This window comes from Aedes aegypti, chromosome 2, assembly GCF_002204515.2.
Source record: "Aedes aegypti strain LVP_AGWG chromosome 2, AaegL5.0 Primary Assembly, whole genome shotgun sequence".
Classification (NCBI taxonomy): domain Eukaryota; kingdom Metazoa; phylum Arthropoda; class Insecta; order Diptera; family Culicidae; genus Aedes; species Aedes aegypti.
This window is the reverse complement of record NC_035108.1, coordinates 184,637,802-184,655,254: the sequence shown is the minus strand read 5'-3', so window position 1 is coordinate 184,655,254 and position 17,453 is coordinate 184,637,802. Positions and strand designations below refer to the sequence as shown.

Sequence of the window (17,453 nt, the reverse complement as noted above, 5' to 3'; positions counted from 1 at the left end):
ATGTTGGAGTAGTTTACAATGTTTTGTGTGTTGATTGGAAAACGGTTTAAAGGATTGTTATCGGGTTGTTAAATTTATTACCGCAAATAAAAAGACTAAGATAACTTCGGCAGGCTCGTTCAGCTGTATACACCAATAGTCGGTTAGGGTAAAACGCTTTCCCGTTTCATTCTGCTCTCGGAAGTGAGATAAAGTACTGATTGCATCCATTGACGGTCGTCTATCCGTCAGCAGACAAGTGAGCCTCGAACGGGTAACGGAGTGGTTCACACAGTTGTAGGGGCCCGCAAGGCTGAAGATGGGCTTTAAACGACTGGCTGGCGGCGTACTTTTCTGACTTTTCTGCAGTGTTACGTTAGTGAGCTTGTAAGAGGTTAGGTCATCAGATTTCCCTTAGGATTGTAGTTATGGTGTTGATGATGCTAGTAACAAACAAGGTCATATGGCACTATAGACGTATGATCCGTTAAACTTTTGAACTACAGATCTGAATTCGATTATGCCTTCTTTATGAGGCTATGTTTTTGTAATTGAGCAATACAATTAATAATACATTTATGATGAACTTATAATTAAGTGGTATTGTGAAAACATAAAAAGGTTTCTAAATCAGTATTGGAATGTTTTGTCGCAAATTCCTTCAAAACTTTGATGTAATTTCCAAGGTGCTGTCGTTGGCTTAAGATTTAGGATGTCGCACAAAAAAATATTCAACTCTGACAATTCATTAATTAATTATTTACTGATTAATTAAACTATGCAAACTATGCTAAATTTTGACATGATAGAAATAATCTCCAATATATGTACTTACAAGGGAAGGTCACGATGGTGTTACACGGGGTTTTTAACCGGACTATTTTTGTTAGATTCTACATGTCGAAATATGAAAAACCCCAAAGCCTTTCGGGTGATGGACCAGTGGTGTAGCCAGGAGGGGCTCTGAAAGGGTCGATTTTGTACGAATATAATATAATTGAATCGATTGGAAATTTGTCAAAAAGATTTTTCTCAGTATTTAATACGATAGTTATGAACACAACTGACATTAATGTTTGTTTACACTGTATTTTATGCCATTGGCGAAACTAACATGGAATATGGAATAACACCAAAACAAATTTGGTTTTATAAGAATAGTATACCAATAAGAAACCCATCCCGATTGTGCCTATGGCATGGAAAAATACATTTTAATCATAGGTACATTAATGTCAATTCTGTTCCCTACCATCACAATAAACACTAATAAAAATATGTTTGTCAAATTTACAATTAGCTTAATAATATAATATACTTAAAAAATTACCCCTTTTAGAGCCCCTCCTGGCTACATCATTGGTCCATCACCCGAAAGGCTTTGGGGTTTTTCATATTTCGACATATAGAATCTAACAAAAATAGTCCGGTTGAAAATCCCGTGTAACACCATCGTGACCTTCCCTTGTTAGATCATGTTCAGTTTTACTTAGGTTTTCTCACATTTATTACGAAGTCAATCTTCTCATTGTTGATCAGATGTGTACTTTCAATACCTCAAGCATACTAAGTTTTTTTTTTTTTTTCTTTTACAGGACCTCTGTTGGCATAGTGGGTGGCCATTAGCCGTCGGCGGAGCCTTAGTGCTCCATATCGGTGCACTTGATGAGTCGTTGGTGCGCACCCAGGATTTCTACCTTTGCATTCGTCCCGAACCGGAAACAAACCAACCTTGTCTCTATGCGGTTTGGCGCGGCAGGGGAACACCCTCGAGTGATCAAAACCGTGAGTCCACCGTCGACCCACCCCCAATCGAACCCACACCCGTTGTCTACCGTCAATTGGATCCGATCGTCGATCCAATTACGCCCCTAGCTGTGGAGATGCTAGCTGAAGACTTGCCGACACTACTGCAGAATCTATTGGTGGGCATCGAGCGAGCCATCTGTCGAGTGCCGCTAGAGGAATTGTCCTTCCCCACGCAAGAATGCACCACCACCACAATCAGTGATGAAGCAGATGATCGACAAAACAACAATGGTAGTTTACCACCGGAACCATCCGAACGGCAGGACAAATACATCCTAACTCCTGGTACTCCAAAGATCGGACTCAAGCGGCGTGAACTGATCACCAAGAATAAGCTGATCAACAACAAGTACGCCCTCAAAAGGATAGCGTCCACTACAACTCCGCCAAGTGCAAATCACCAGAATGGCGGCAATCATAACAACACCAACGGCAATAGCTTTATAAATTGCAATGAGTCGGTTAAAGTCGGAAAAAGTGAAAATACTTCACGGATCAACGGTAATCAGTGTAATAGCAGCCTAGCGACGCCAATCGACGGCGAAAGAACCAAAAAGGAAGACGACGGCAGTACTAAGCTGTGCGATACGGGTGGCAATACAGCTGTTGGAATTGTGGGTGGTGGAGGAAGCGATAATCACCAATCAACCACTTCTGCATCCAACCCCCTCCCCATTCCGGGTGCCTCTGGTGCAGCGGACAGCAACTCGATGCCATTATTCTGCCTCGGCGGATCGTTTCCCCATATCGATAGCGATGAGGAGAGCGGTGACGACATGAAGCGATGCGAGACAGGTGAGTCGTTGTCCCTGAAAGATCTCTTCTTTGTTTCCCGGCGGTGGTGGTTTGTAGCGATGTATCGTGCATCATCCTCAATCCGGGGCTTAGGTCTAAGGTTTTACGACCTGCTCCGTCTCACCCCAGTATGCCCCGCCTGGCTGATCGGTTGATCTGATGTAACTGGCGTCTGAGATGGGATAGTGGGCTTTACTTCTATGCGAAGCCCTAGGAATCAAAAACAATGTTGTGTCATGTAATTGCGGCAAGTCTCGGGGCTAGTGTGCTACAAGGTCAAGATGGTTCGATCATATGAGCTAGATGGATAGGCACACGTTGTCTGTTTTTCTTTGGGATGAGCCACTGCGAGCACGTCGTTCTAGTCTGTTATTATACATATTGAGCAATAACAAAAATATCGTCTATTATAGTCATCGATAAAAGACTATTTGAGAAAATAAAGCAATGTAAACGAAAAAAAAACTGAGAGGACCGATCCAAACTAGCAAAACTTTATTTCAATTTGTTCGATTGTTTTGCTCGAATTGTTGTGCATAAAGTCCCAAAAATTATGGTTATTGCGTTGTCTGAGTGATTTTTTTACTCTTGGTTTCCGCATTTGATGGGAAGAGTAGTGTGTGGTTTGTTCGTTTCATGCTTATGATGATACATTTTAACGTTACGTTAATATAATTTTTAAACAAACTATGGATAGTTCGTTACTAAAAGTGCCGACACCCTTATACCTGTTTCATCTAATTTTAATACATATATAGCTTTATTTTTTCGTCATTACCTAAAATAACCTTTGAATAGTTCAACATTATGAATGTCCACGTACTTTCAGAATTTTGTACAAATATCTTTCCACCGCGAGAAAAAAAAATGCAAAACCAGTTTTAAGTAAGAAACGTATTTTTCCTTCTTATGCATGGATCACATCACTGACCAAAAGTGACTCCCAGACCTTTTTCCTCTCTCACTAATAAACACTTTTCCTTAGTGATTGTGGAGATGCAGTGGTATTCTGGGTCTCTAGAAGCAACAATCATTACACACTAACATCCCTTCTCCATCCCAACTGATATGAGATATGGCCGGCGCCTTTATTGAAAAATGTGCACTTCGAGAATAAGCGGAAAGTGATATCCCTTACGCTATGCTATGCTATAGTGCATAACACCCCAAAAAACAAATTTGAACACAACTTACAAACCATGATAATATAATGGCTTTTTTTTTTGTTTTTCACAAAAATACTTTCTGATGAGCTACTTTTTTCAAATGAGTGAAACATGATAACTCGTATTTTTATCCTGATATCGTTTATGTATCTATTCTACAAACTATTAACCCTTTGTCACTACAGATATGAGCATTAACTTTTATTCGTGTTTCAAACAATATTGAACTAAGAATATTTTTTCATGTATTATTTTTTGCAATTACTAAAAAGAATCTTCAAATAGGTATTCTATCACATTAAGGTGGTTCAAATGGCAAAAATGTTTTTTTTTTTTTTCAAATTGTTATTGTGAACGTTCAATTCAACTAATTTAAATGCGTTTATCACTAAATGCAATCCATATGCTGGTACAAGTGGACCAATTTATTTCCTATGGCCGTAAAAGTGGACATATCCTGAAAGTTGAGAGCTTTTACGGATGTTACGGATCTTCCGGAGGACCAAGAAACGGTAATTCCAAATAATACCGAATCAACGATGGTATACTAATTTGAACCTAATTGCATATCCTAGCTCTCTAGGTCAATCTGCAGGATATATCCACTTTTACGGATATTGGGATCTTCCAGAGGACTAAGAAATGTACATTCGAGATTGTACCGAGGCAACAATGGTAACTATCTTGAAGCTCATGATTGCAAATCGTTTGAAAAAAATCCCAGCTCTCTAGGTTAACTTTCAGTATATGTCCACTTTTGCAGATGTTTCGGATCTTTCGTAGGACCATAAGGTGACCTTTACCACGATACCAAAATGCCGAGGATACACAATTTGCGTTTTCTGGTAAATTCTCGCGTAACTTATGATCTCGCCCTAAATGCTATTGGTAACCATGTGTGTAGCTTGTTGTTTCTGAGCATTTGAATGGATTTACCGTGGTGAATCAAAATCCGGACGGTACCAATATCCGGACACTCATGTTATATTCATTAAATTAAGTGCTAAATCATATGATAATATGTTAGTTTCAATTCTTAGCTCCTTCTTCAAATATAGCTGATCATTTAACATTCATTCATAATCTAGTTACCATTGCCAAATATTAAATAACAACAAAAACAAAAAAGTTGCTTCAGTTGAATGACTTTTCTTCGCGGTACAAGTGATTGCGTCAACGAACGCACCCACAATATTAAGCAAACTTAAATCCATTCAAATGATTTTTTTCGCGTAGTGTTTCTTGAAGAATGTATACAAAGTGATAGTTGAAGAGTTCAGTGACAACACATTTCATAAAAATGGTATAAAAGTATCTTTAAAGCTGTGAAAACGAGCTGTCCGGCATCAAGTGTATTGAAATCCGAACATTGGTTTTATATCGTGTAGTTTGATAGTGTAGGAACATATTTACCAATAGATAAAAAGGAAAGCTTTTGACATCTTTTAAACATGTAAAATGAATAACAAGAACAATGCAGTGCATCGTTTTAGGCAGGAAAATGAATGAATCAGTGATTGTTGCAGTTCGAACCACAGGTATTTCCGATCAGGTAATCAAACTACAAACTTCACTTACATTTAAATGTTAAAATGATTATATTGTATTCGCATTGCTTAAGTTATTGAAAGTGTTTTAAACTCTGTATGTTTCAAACCCTTAACATGGTTTAATTTGAAAATTCTACGTTAAAATAGAGCTGTCCGGATTTTGATTCAAAAGTGTCCGGATTTATAAACAAGACTTGCTGAAGTGTCCGGATTTAAGGACAAGACAAGCTTCTGTGTTTTAACAATTTTGATGACATAATAATAATTTTATCGTAAAATTCATCATTCTCACATAGATCTATCATTAAACTGTTTGCTGTATAAAAATATTTCAGGAAATTCACAAAGCAATATTTTGAAAATGTGGTTTAAACATTTGTGACAGCTTAGGTGTCCGGATATTGATGCAGCACGGTACACGTTATTTAACAACTCTATAATAAAAAAGGATCATTCTCTCCCTGACAGTGGTATTGGTTTGGATGTTTAAACATTCATTTGCTCAAAAACAACGAGCTACACACGTGGTTACCAAAGGCTTTTAGGGCGTTATCCCAGATTATGCGAAAATTGGTGGGGTTCAAACACCATTTACTAATGTTAATCTGTTCAGAAAAAAAGTTGATTGATTTTTTACCAGACCTGACCCAGGAAGACACCGGAATAACTCCGGCAATACGAAATAAATCGGTCCACTTGTGCCAACATATGAAACTAGAAGCATTTGGATTGCATTTAGTGAAAACCGTATCTAAATCAGTTAAATTGAACATCAACAATAACAATTTGAAACAAATCGTCACCCGGTCGGATACGGGTTATAATCCTTATGATGGAAATAGAATTCTGTCAACTTTCCATTTATTTGTGTGATGATTTAAAAGTTGCTCAAAGACGTTGAAGGTTTATATGGAAATTTATATGAATAAATTTTAATAATATTTCAAACATCGGTAGAACCGCTAAGGGGCCCAGATAGCCGTAGCGGTAAACGCGCAGCTATTCAGCAAGACCAAGCTGAGGGTCGTGGGTTCGAATCCCACCGGTCGAGGATCTTTTCGGGTTGGAAATTTTCTCGACTTCCCAGGGCATAGAGTATATTCGTACCTGCCACACGATATACGCATGCAAAAATGGTCATTGGCATAGTAAGCCGTCAGTTAATAACTGTGGAAGTGCTCATAAGAACACTAAGCTGAGAAGCAGGCTCTGTCTCAGTAGGGACGTAACGCCAGAAAGAAGAAGAAGAAGAAGAAGAACCAAGGTATCTAGAAGTGGGGTAGTTCAATGTGCCATAATGTTGAATTTGCCCTTTCGGAAGATGCTCGTCTCGTTTTGTTCACACTCATGTCATGGAAGAAATTTAGCATCCTAGAGCTTCTGCTGACTTTAATCAATAAAATACTTGCATTTTAAATCCTCCAAACACAGGAAGAATTTGAGCATCATCCAGAAATGCGGGAGAAAAGTTTATTTTCATCGATAGGATTTGTTTTCTGTGCACACTAAAAAAATCTTAATATTCAGGTAACATAATGTGGGAACGAACCTAATGAACTAAAACGTAAACAGAAATGTAACTTATTTTCAAGTCATAAATGCCGTAAATGCTAAAACAAATTACTGTCATTAAAAATTGCTTGATTTTATGTATGCGTTTTCATTTTTCATTGCATAACATAATATTCAATGAAAAATTACTTAAATTTACACGAACACAATTGCACATTTTCTTCCGGTGAAATGTCAAAATGCACAACCAGTAAAACAAAACTTGGATGGTGAATTTGATCTCTACTGCACTTTTTTCGTTTTCGTGTCATAGTGTGAAGTAATAATAAATTTTTGCGGACGCCGTTCTTGCCATCGTGGAGCAGTTGACAGTGTCATTGATTCAACACGACTGAGGAGATTAGAAATTGATGGCCGTGTTTGCTGGCTGCAGGAATACTGTTATAAACATATTTTTGATGGATTTAATATTCTGTAAGTACGTTATGGTTAAACAAATACAAAGTCTGATACTGAAATGAGGTGTTTCATTCATTCTTTTTTAATTTACAAGAAATTAGCAGTGGGATTATAAAGATTTTAAGGTTAGATTGACTTTACTTGCTTCATAATTTTAGAAAACTGAAATTCCAACTCCGTTCGTTTCAAACGTGGAAAGTTAAAACTTAACTTATTTTTATGTTGAGCAACGTTTTAATATGTCGGTCTGAAATTACGTAAAATCACTAGATATTTTCGAAGTGTGTGCTCGATAGCTGTCACTGCCACCTCCCCTGCAGCTGGCCTAACCTCGCATCCAAGGTATCTAGAAGGGAGGTAGTTCAATATGTCAAACTTCCCATTTCGCCATTTTGAAATACCGAGTGACAACTGGCAAGTTTGTTTTGACTGTGTAGTCTACACGGAAGCAACGTCTCATAAAAATAATTTGCTATTTGAAAAAGTTCGCTTTTCAAGCTCATACTTTAACTTGTATTTGATTTAATTTGACGAAATTCTTCTTTGTGATTCAGGAGTATCAGATGTAGAGAGTCACAAAGCAGGTAAAGAATGTTCCTTTTGCTCTCACAGGGTACACATTACAGACAATTAATCACAAACTTTTCCAGTTTGTTGTAACACCGAATAGTCCATGCTTTGACTGTCTGAATTTGAAAAGATTCTTTTCTTCTTCTTCTTCTTCTTATTATTCTTCTTCTTGGCATTAACGTCCACACTGGGACAGAGCCTGCTTCTCAGCGTAGTGTTCTTATGAGTACTTCCACAGTTATTAACTGAGAGCTTTCTTTGCCAAAGTTGCCATTTTCGCATTCGTATATCGTGTGGCAGGTAAGTTACGAAAAGATTCTGGACCGACCGGGATTCGAACCCAGACACCTTCAGCATGGTTTTGCTTTGTAGCCGCGGACTCAAACCACTCGGCTAAGGAAGACCGAAAAGATATGGTTCTCAATTAGAACATCATTCTCTGCAATTTATAACACCGGAATATTACATTAATGACAAGAATTCGAGTTGCGACGAAATAGCTCATGGATGCAAGTGAAAATTGTCGGTTCACTGTATTTATGTTTCTTGAAATAAACAATCCCTAACAATGCCATCCAGCTTTTTACGAGCGCCGCAATCATGCTCGCTTTCTGGTAGAGATCAAACGATGTGACGTGCCCACTCAATATAAAACGACTTAAGCCAAACATTAAATCGACCAATCCCTACCAGAAAGCGAGGCTACTTGCGGCAGCCATTAACGCTTTTAAAGAGCTGGATAGAAACCGTAGAGAGCAAAACAGTGTACACAAAGCCAGCTCGCCAGCTGTCACTTCCACCTCCCCCTCAGTGCACTTAACCCCGCACCCACTTACTGATTAGCTTGAGATACCTGCCTTAAGATACCTTGCTCGCACCCACTGATTGCTCACACGGCAACGCGGATCTACTCAAATCTGTGTTGTTTCAACGCAAACCCGTAGTTGAGCCCAATAGTTAAGCCCAAATTTGGCTAAAATTCCAAGGCCTGCATTAGGTACTTTGCCTTTGAAGCCATAAGAAAAAATTACTTAAATTTGGTTTGATTCAACGCAAAATTGAGTTTGTTCAATCCAAGCTTGAGAATAATGCATTTACCCAAATTTGGCTTATTGGGCCAAACTACCCCCATTAGGTAGGTGCAGCTCTTTCCATTTTTGACAACATTGCACATTGGACCGAATCGACAATTTAGCCGGAAAAAAGTATTTTCTCTGTTCTCGTCGATTTTAGACGTTTGATGTCTTCAGAGAAGTTATTCGTAATTGAGTTTTGCATCTTTTAAGAAAAAAGTTGAATAGGGTGGCCCTTATTTAAGTTAAAATTTTGACTCAAACTTTTTTGTTTGATGAAATTTGTGGCTGCGGTCTTCTGCAAACTTTTAGAAAATGTTATTTTGAACAACTTTGTCGAAGACACTTTTGATCTAACTCGTCATTTGAGCTAAGTAAATTGATTTTGAAAGTTTTAACTCAGGGTGGACCCAAAAAATCAGTTATTTTGATCTAACTTTTTTATTTTCAGTTTCACGTGAATGTGGTCTTCAGAAGAGTTGCAGAGCAAGTAAAGATGCACATTTTTGCTGAACATCGCAAGTTTGTAATTCTTGTGATTTTGAAAATATAAGCAAATTTAAGTGAAAAACTATGAAATCTTTAGATGCCCATAACTCATGGAGTTGGTTCGATTAAATTTTTCTTTCAGTGGCAATTGAAAGGCCATACGATAGGCAACTTTTGCTGCAAAAACTGTGAGAACGTATTTTTTTTAAATTGAGAAAATTCACTTCAAAAATACACTAAAAAATTCTAAATTTGCTTGTAACTCACAAGATTTCAAAGTTAACGGCGTGCTGTCTTAAGCAAAGTTGTAGGTTTTAGCTAGATCTACAACTTTTACATACACCACTTTTTAGAGAAATGTGAAACAAAATATGAAGAAATGATGATACGATGCAGATGTGGGTCACCTAATATTTATTACTATAAATCATTAAGTTAGTATATCAGTAGTCGCTTTCATATACTTGCTGTTGTAAACTTTGTATAGTATTATGATTTTATTATTATTTTATCAATACTCAGTGGTATAATTCACATATAATTCAAAATGTAAAATGGTGCCAATGCAACTTAAGAAACTTTAAATGTTTCGTCATTGTGACTGCTACTATTGTAACTGAATACGTACAGTAGTGTCCTGGGGCACAGAACTGTGAAAATGGTGGAATAATCTAACATTATTGAAGAAGCCATGGTAATCAAAAAGTGTGCAGTTTTGGAAAATTATGTATAGAATGAAAGTACAATTATATTGCTACTACTTGAATAATTTTGTATGAAATAATAGTAAAATGTATTATAAAGTTCTATTTTTTTTATTTCACATTTCTCAAAAAGGTTTGATATGAAAAAGTTGTAGATCTGGCTAAAACCTACAACTTTGCTGAAGACAGCTCGCCGTTAACTTTGAAATCTTGTGAGTTACAAGCAAATTTAGAGTTTTTTAAGTGTATTTTTGAAGTGAATTTTCTCAACTTACAAAAATTACGTTCTCACAGTTTTTGCAGCAAAAGTTGCCTATCGTATGGTCTTTCGATTGCCACTAAAAGAAAAATTGTATCGAACCAACTCCATGAGTTATGGGCATCTGAAGATTTCATAGTTTTTCACTTAAATTTGCTTATATCTTCAAAATCACAAGAATTACAAACTTGCGATGTTCAGCAAACATGTGTATTTTCACTTCCTCTGCAACTCTTCTGAAGACCACATTCACGTGAAACTGAAAATAAAAGAGTTAGATCAAAATAACTGATTTTTTGGGTCCACCCTAAGTTAAAACTTTCAAAATCAATTTACTTAGCTCGAATCAAGAATTAGATCAAAAGTGTCTTCGACAAAGTTATTCAAAATAACATTTTCTAAAAGTTTGCAGAAGACCGCAGCCACAAATTTCATCAAACAAAAAAGTTTGAGTCAAAATTTTAACTTAAATAAGGGCCACCCTATTCAACTTTTTTCTTAAAAGATGTAAAACTCAATTACGAATAACTTCTCTGAAGACATCAAACGTCTAAGATCGACGAGAACAGAGAAAAGACTTTTTTCCGTCTAAATTGTCGATTCGGTCCAATGTGCATTGGTGGGGAAGAGAGAGAATACCGAGAGATTTTGGGTTGAGAGAATAATCAATATACTTAATTTTGGGTAAAGTCAACTAAAAAATTAGGTAAATTGTTTTTTTCCGTGTAGATTGATGAATCACCCTTCAAGAAACCTTGGGTAGAACTGTCATATTCAAGTTGAAGCTAGTATACATGTTTTTAAACTTATTACCGTTAAGTCACCAGTCACCGTGCGGCCTCCATTCACCGTGGACATATACAGATTCCTACAGAAGAAATAATACAATACTGATGAAATAATGTAGTTCTTATCACAATGCTTTTTGAAAAAATTAGTTTATGTAGTCAAAATCATGTGAATTCTGTTTAATAATGAGATTTCTTAACACTCACAACATTTACACACAAACTCACATTTTTCATTTTAACATTAGAGTATCAAATTTTCCATAATTCCAAAAAGTTTTCGCTGTGAATACTGCAAGCAAGATGTGTTTCATCGTTTGTCATTGCTGATTTTATGCAAATTATTTTTTATTGTATTTCAGTCGAAACCCAAATACACGGTGAATGGACCCTTCTCAATATGTATGGTTCCTATTACCGTGCATTAGTATAAAAGGCATGAAATTATTGGGTAATATTAGATTGATTGTTATGTCGTGATTTAACTACTTCATAATCAGTTTTTGAGCAAATATGGAATGATTTGGACAATACAGTCAAACCCACTATAACGATTTGAATGAAAAATTAATAATTTAGCCATATATAAAACTTTCCATGGCTTTTATTGCAAATAACGATTTTAATACTTTTAAAAATGCATGCGCACACTACTAGCGTCATAGTTATTCCACCAACAACGTTTCTTCAAGATACAAAATTAAATCATGACGAAAACTATACGCACGGTGAATGATGCACTAGTGTGCACGGTAAATGGTGACATAGAACGGTTCGAGGCGACCTTAACATGATATTTGTAAACATAATTTTTGAGTATTTTTTTGTTATGCCTCACTAGTTTTAGATTTTTCTCTGAATTATGGTATAAATGTACGTTTTGTAGTGATATTCTAGTACGCTTTAAATTATTTGGGAAAGTTATACAATTTTTTGAAGTCCAGATTTTTCTTAAATGCACGGTGAATGGTAGCTTGACGGTATTCAAGCTTTAATGAAGACAGCTGATTAGGCAACATATCCACTTTGAGCTAATTTTGTTTGAGGTTTTGACAGAAGTTTACAAGAGTATAAACCCATTTGAAACAAATTGATGAATATCTTTTCACCCATCCGTCGGGTTGAATTGCTGTCTTCACAAATTTGACTATGGTTTGAAGAATGATTTTTCACTTTGAGATGATGAACTTTTACTTAGGTACATTACAGTAGTATCGTGTTTAAAATACTTTTCAAAATTGTTTCACAGTAAACTAAATATAAATTCACATTGTCTTCGGACCACACTTAAAGCACCATCAAAAATGTTGAATATTTAGAGGTGGCGCAAGCGACTATACTACAATTTCTACCTTCTGTGAATTTTACATAACTTGGTTATTTTTCTCCACACAAATCGAATTATCTTCAAAAAACTGTGAGAAGATTTAAAATCGGTTGGATGGTCAAATCAATTTTAAGAATGGTAAAGTTGAAAGTACATGAATCCGCTCAGAGATCTCTCAAAATCCTGTTTCTCATCAGTATCCTCTCAAGATTCTCATTGAATTCATTGCAAGGTTCATAGAAGGTTCTTCGTGGGATTCGCATCAGAATGTATTCATGGTTGTAATCAAAAATCATCGCAGGATTCATACCAGATTCCTCACATGGTTCTCATAAAAAATCTCTCAGGATTCTCATCAAAATTCTCTCAGGATTATGTTCAAAATTCTCTCAAAATTCTCTCAAAATTCCAATCAGAATCCTTTCAAAGTTCGCATCAGAATCCTTTCACGATTTTTATCAGAATCCTTTCAGGATTATATCAGCATCGATGCCGAATTCTCATCAGAATCGTTCCTGGAATCTTATCAGAATCGATCCACAACTCTCATCAGAATCCTTCCAGAAAACTCATCAGAATGGTTCGAGCATTACATCAGAATAAATAAATATTCGTTTCAAAATCCTTCCGCAATTTGTATCCATATTTTTCCGGATTCTTAAAAATATTTTAGGATTTTTATCAGTTTTTTTGCCAGTATTCTCAATAATTAGGCTGACCATACGTACTGTATTTAACGGGATAGTACCGTTTTCATCCCCTCGACGGGCTGTCCCGTAGTTTTATGGAAAATGCTCGAATTGTCCCGTATTTTAGGAAATGGAGAATTGGCACATTATTTTCAAAACCAGTAAAACAATAAAAATAACAACATATCAAACAGTTTTTAGAAATATTTCACAGTTTATTGTCTTACTCATCTATTTTCCAAGTAATTATTAGTTTCTCAAACAGAGTTAAACTTGATCCGTACATGCTTCTGCTTAACTTTTTGCGTTTCTTTACTCATATTTATGCCAAATTTTGGTGGATTTCCAAAATACGGATCTTCATAAGATAATTATTCTATAATACCTAAAATGAAAAAGAACAACTATGTCTTTACTTCTGATACGCAATTGATTGGATTAACTGTTTAAAAAGTGGATATTTCAATAAAGTAATGAAATATAAAAAAAGGTAATGTTTGAATTGGAAAAATTGAAAAGCCTAACGATTTTTTTAGAAAATTCTTAAAAAAAACGCTGCCTCTCGGAAATTAAAGAATGCGCTTCAAGGTTCTTAAGTGATTTTTATTGAATCACTAGTGGTCCCGGCAAACTTCGTCTTGCCATCAAGTAGGCTGTTGAAAAACACAATGGAACGCTCCGTGCAAAATGGAAGTTCCGTTCACTCCTGTTTTTTTCAACTTTCCCGTTAAATATCCCTTGCTTTTTATATACACAAACACGTCGGAACACTTCAGGAACATAACTATGGAAGAATCATTCTAATCCATCGAGCCGTTCTCGAGCCATTTCATGACATACAAACACCACTCCATTTTTATTTATATAAGATACAGACATGTAGCTTGTGATTGCATAATCTGGTTCTGCTACTTTCCCTCGAATGGCGGTTTCCTGAATGTCGTTCTCCCAACGCCAGTTCTCAGAATGCTAGTTCCCCGAAAACCCCGTTTCCCCGAATAGCTCAGTTCTCAGAAAAGTTCTAACACTCATAATTGTTATAATCTTTCGCATTTCAAGGTGGTAAACAATATGTATTTTTGGCAATATGTATTTAGTCGAGAATGATCAAATATCTCCTTCTTTGGTAGCTTATCGATCTTTCTAACTCAACACTATCTCACCACCCGAGCAGAAGCAAAGTTCTGACCATTAAATCGAGATAAATGATCTGAAGATAATTTCAAAATTTTATTGCTGGAACTACTGAGCCATAGCTTAATTTGATGTTGAAAGATCAAAGGCAGCGGTTTTCATATCGTGCTCCGCGGAGCACTTGGTGCTTTGTGAAGCTTTAGCAAGTGCTCCGCGACAATTTTGAAAATTTGTACCAAAATCTTGAAATATCCCAACTTTTTACTTTAAAATATGGTTTTTATTATTCCAAATCAAGCCATATTTAGACTTAACAGAGTACAACGTTATGGTGGATGGCATAACACAGTTTTTACGAGTCTTATACGACGGTGTCAAAATCTTGATCATTATTGAACTTTCGTGTACCTCAAATATTTCTACGGAAACGTTCAACATTTGGGCTAAGATTTTGTATTTGAATGGTTTAAAAATATTTTGTCGCAGACAAATTTCCTCATACATTTTGTATGGAATAGCATTAGCTGCTACATTGAGTTTTCTTGAATTTATTATGGAAATAATTCTAAAAGTTGAACTTGAAGAAATCCAATTTTCCCGACAGAATATTTTAAAAACTAAACCAAAAACAAAAATTTGAATATTTCTTAACCAAAGCAATTCTGTCCCCTTAAAATCACGAAGCGTCATTTAGATGCCTAATTGTCACAGTTCAAGCTTGAAGTAGAAAAACTTTCTCAACTAAATAAAAAAAATGGATTAGAATTAAAACTTTATACAATTCAATGTTGAGATACAGATGATTCGAAGTCAAACCTCAAATTTTCTCCAACCATATATTTGTTTTAGCTAAAAGCTTGATCGATAAGTCACCAAAAGCAAGTGACCAATTGATCTTGTTTTCAGATTATACAGTCAGTGACATAAGTTAGTAATCAAATGCTGTTTTTACATATAAAATGCCCAAATTTGGGGTGCTGTATCTCAGCTTCTGGTAGTCCGAAATGGCTGAAATTTGGATGACGAACTACAAATAACTTGATGTTTTGCCTGTAAGGGAATTATTACATTGCAGTCATTTTACACAGAGTTTCAGAGGGTTGTTCAAAGACAAAAGTAAGTAACCGAGAGATTTTTTAATTTAATTCGAAAACTGTGAGTCGTGGAATGTTTGTCTGTTCCACAAAGTTGTCCAATTTCAGAAGTCACACAAATTTGCAGAACACACCAACTTTCCACGACTTACCGTTTTCGAATTAAATTAAAAAGTCTCTCGGTTACTTACTTTTGTCTTTGAACAACCCTCTGAAACTCTGTGTAAAATGACTGCAATATAATAATTCCCTTACAGGCAAAACATCAAGTTATTTGTAGTTCGTCATCCAAATTTCAGCCAATTCGGACTACGATGAGCTGAGATACAGCACCCCAAACTTGGGCATTTTGTATGGAAAAACAGCATTTGGTTACTAACTTATGTCACTGACTGTATATATTTATGGTTCTCAAGACGTGTGTTCTTGAAAACTTCAGATTTGGCTTCGAATCATCCCCACCTTAGGCGCCGTCCACAAATTACGTAACGCTCTAGGGGGAGGAGGGAGTTGGCTCAAGCGTTACGACTCATACAAATTTTCAAAAAATTTCATACAAAAAGCGTTACGGACGGGGGGACGGTGTCCAAAACTTGCCAATTTAGCGTTACGTAGTAAATGGACGCTGCCTTAATGGAAGATTGGCCATCACAAATATTAATTCTAATTTTTTTTATAAATCATAGCGTCGATTTAGGCGTGTAAAAGTCCAGATTTCAAACTAAGGGGTGATGAAGAGCAGGTGCTCCGCGCAACAATTTTATTTTAAAAAGTGCTCCGCGAACCAAAACAGCTGAAAACCCCTGATCTAAGGAATAGCTCGCTGATATTGGTGAGATCTTATAAAAGCTTAATATGATATGCTTATAGTATTCCAGGAGTAAATTTAAGATATTATTTTCGGATATTTTATCTATTATATCTTTCAAATGAATATCACTTTTGTATGTTCATTTCTAAATTTGGTATTACTTAGCTTTTTTCGCCTGCTAGGGTAAAGACTATTATTGCACTTTTTTGAGCTGCATTGCTTTAAAAGGGAACGCGTGATCCAGGGAAATGGCTTCGGAGAAAAGTAACACATAATCTATGTCTTTTAAAATTGTCCCGTTTTTGTTTTTTATTTGTCCCGTTTTTATCTGGTTGGCTTATGGTCAGCCTATCAATAATTCTTTCCACGATATTTTTCAAACTTTCTAGGATTCTCATCAAAAACATTGCAGAGATCCTATCTAAATCCTATTAGGATTTTCATCAGAAACCTTCCAGTATTGTCACCAAAAACTGTCCAGGATTTTTATCAGAAACCTGCTAGGGTTCTTATCAGAAACCTTCCAGGATTCTTATCAGAACTCATTCCTTCTCATCAGCTTTCTTCAGGATGCTGGTTACTGAAATGGTTTAAGGATGCTGGTTACTGAAATGGTTTAAGGACGTGATTACAGAAATGGTTTAAGGATTCACACAAGGACCCTCCCAGTATTTTTCGAAATCAGAAAGGGAAACATTGTAACTAAACCTGTTCCGGCATAATTTTTATTCTTATCCCAAATACTAAGGAAGCTAAATAAGATTCCGATAGATATACCTGTACGTAACAGTTGTATTTTATATTTCTCATGATGAAAGCATCTTTCAAACTTGCGTGTTTGTGCCACAAAATAATTCTTTCTTAAAAATAAGAGTATTCCGGAACTAAATACCGGAGTTACTCAACAAAACTCAAAATGGCCCCTATACGTTCAGAATGTTCTAACTTTATAAGTTCCAATTTGCTGAAACAGTGTTATTTGATGTTTCGCATATTGGCTGTTTTCTAATAATAAAAATCGATATGTTGGAATCAAAAACGTGGTTATGAAACTGGACTTCAATTGGTAACTTGCATTTAAAATTACCCCGGAAAGGCTTCCAATGGTCATCTTTTGTCGAATAAATATGATTCTATTTGGCACAGTATGGAAATCAACATTTGATTTGGATTGGATCTCTGGGATCACATATCAAGACTTCCGGTCTCCTGTGTCTGAACATGTCAAGTGGCTAACGCATTATT

The 17,453-nt window shown here is 36.0% G+C and overlaps 1 protein-coding gene across 1 annotated transcript in view; it reads left to right on the top strand.

Moving 5' to 3' along the window:
* The first annotated feature begins 1,576 nt into the window (after positions 1-1,576).
* The window catches only part of LOC5564044, a 98,300-nt gene continuing 82,423 nt past the window's right edge, over positions 1,577-17,453 (top strand). Inside the window, exon 1 of the mRNA XM_021843401.1 lies at positions 1,577-2,583. Within this exon, the coding sequence (XP_021699093.1) occupies positions 1,863-2,583 (721 nt within the window). The 5' untranslated portion in view covers positions 1,577-1,862. The remainder of the gene's footprint in view (positions 2,584-17,453) is intronic.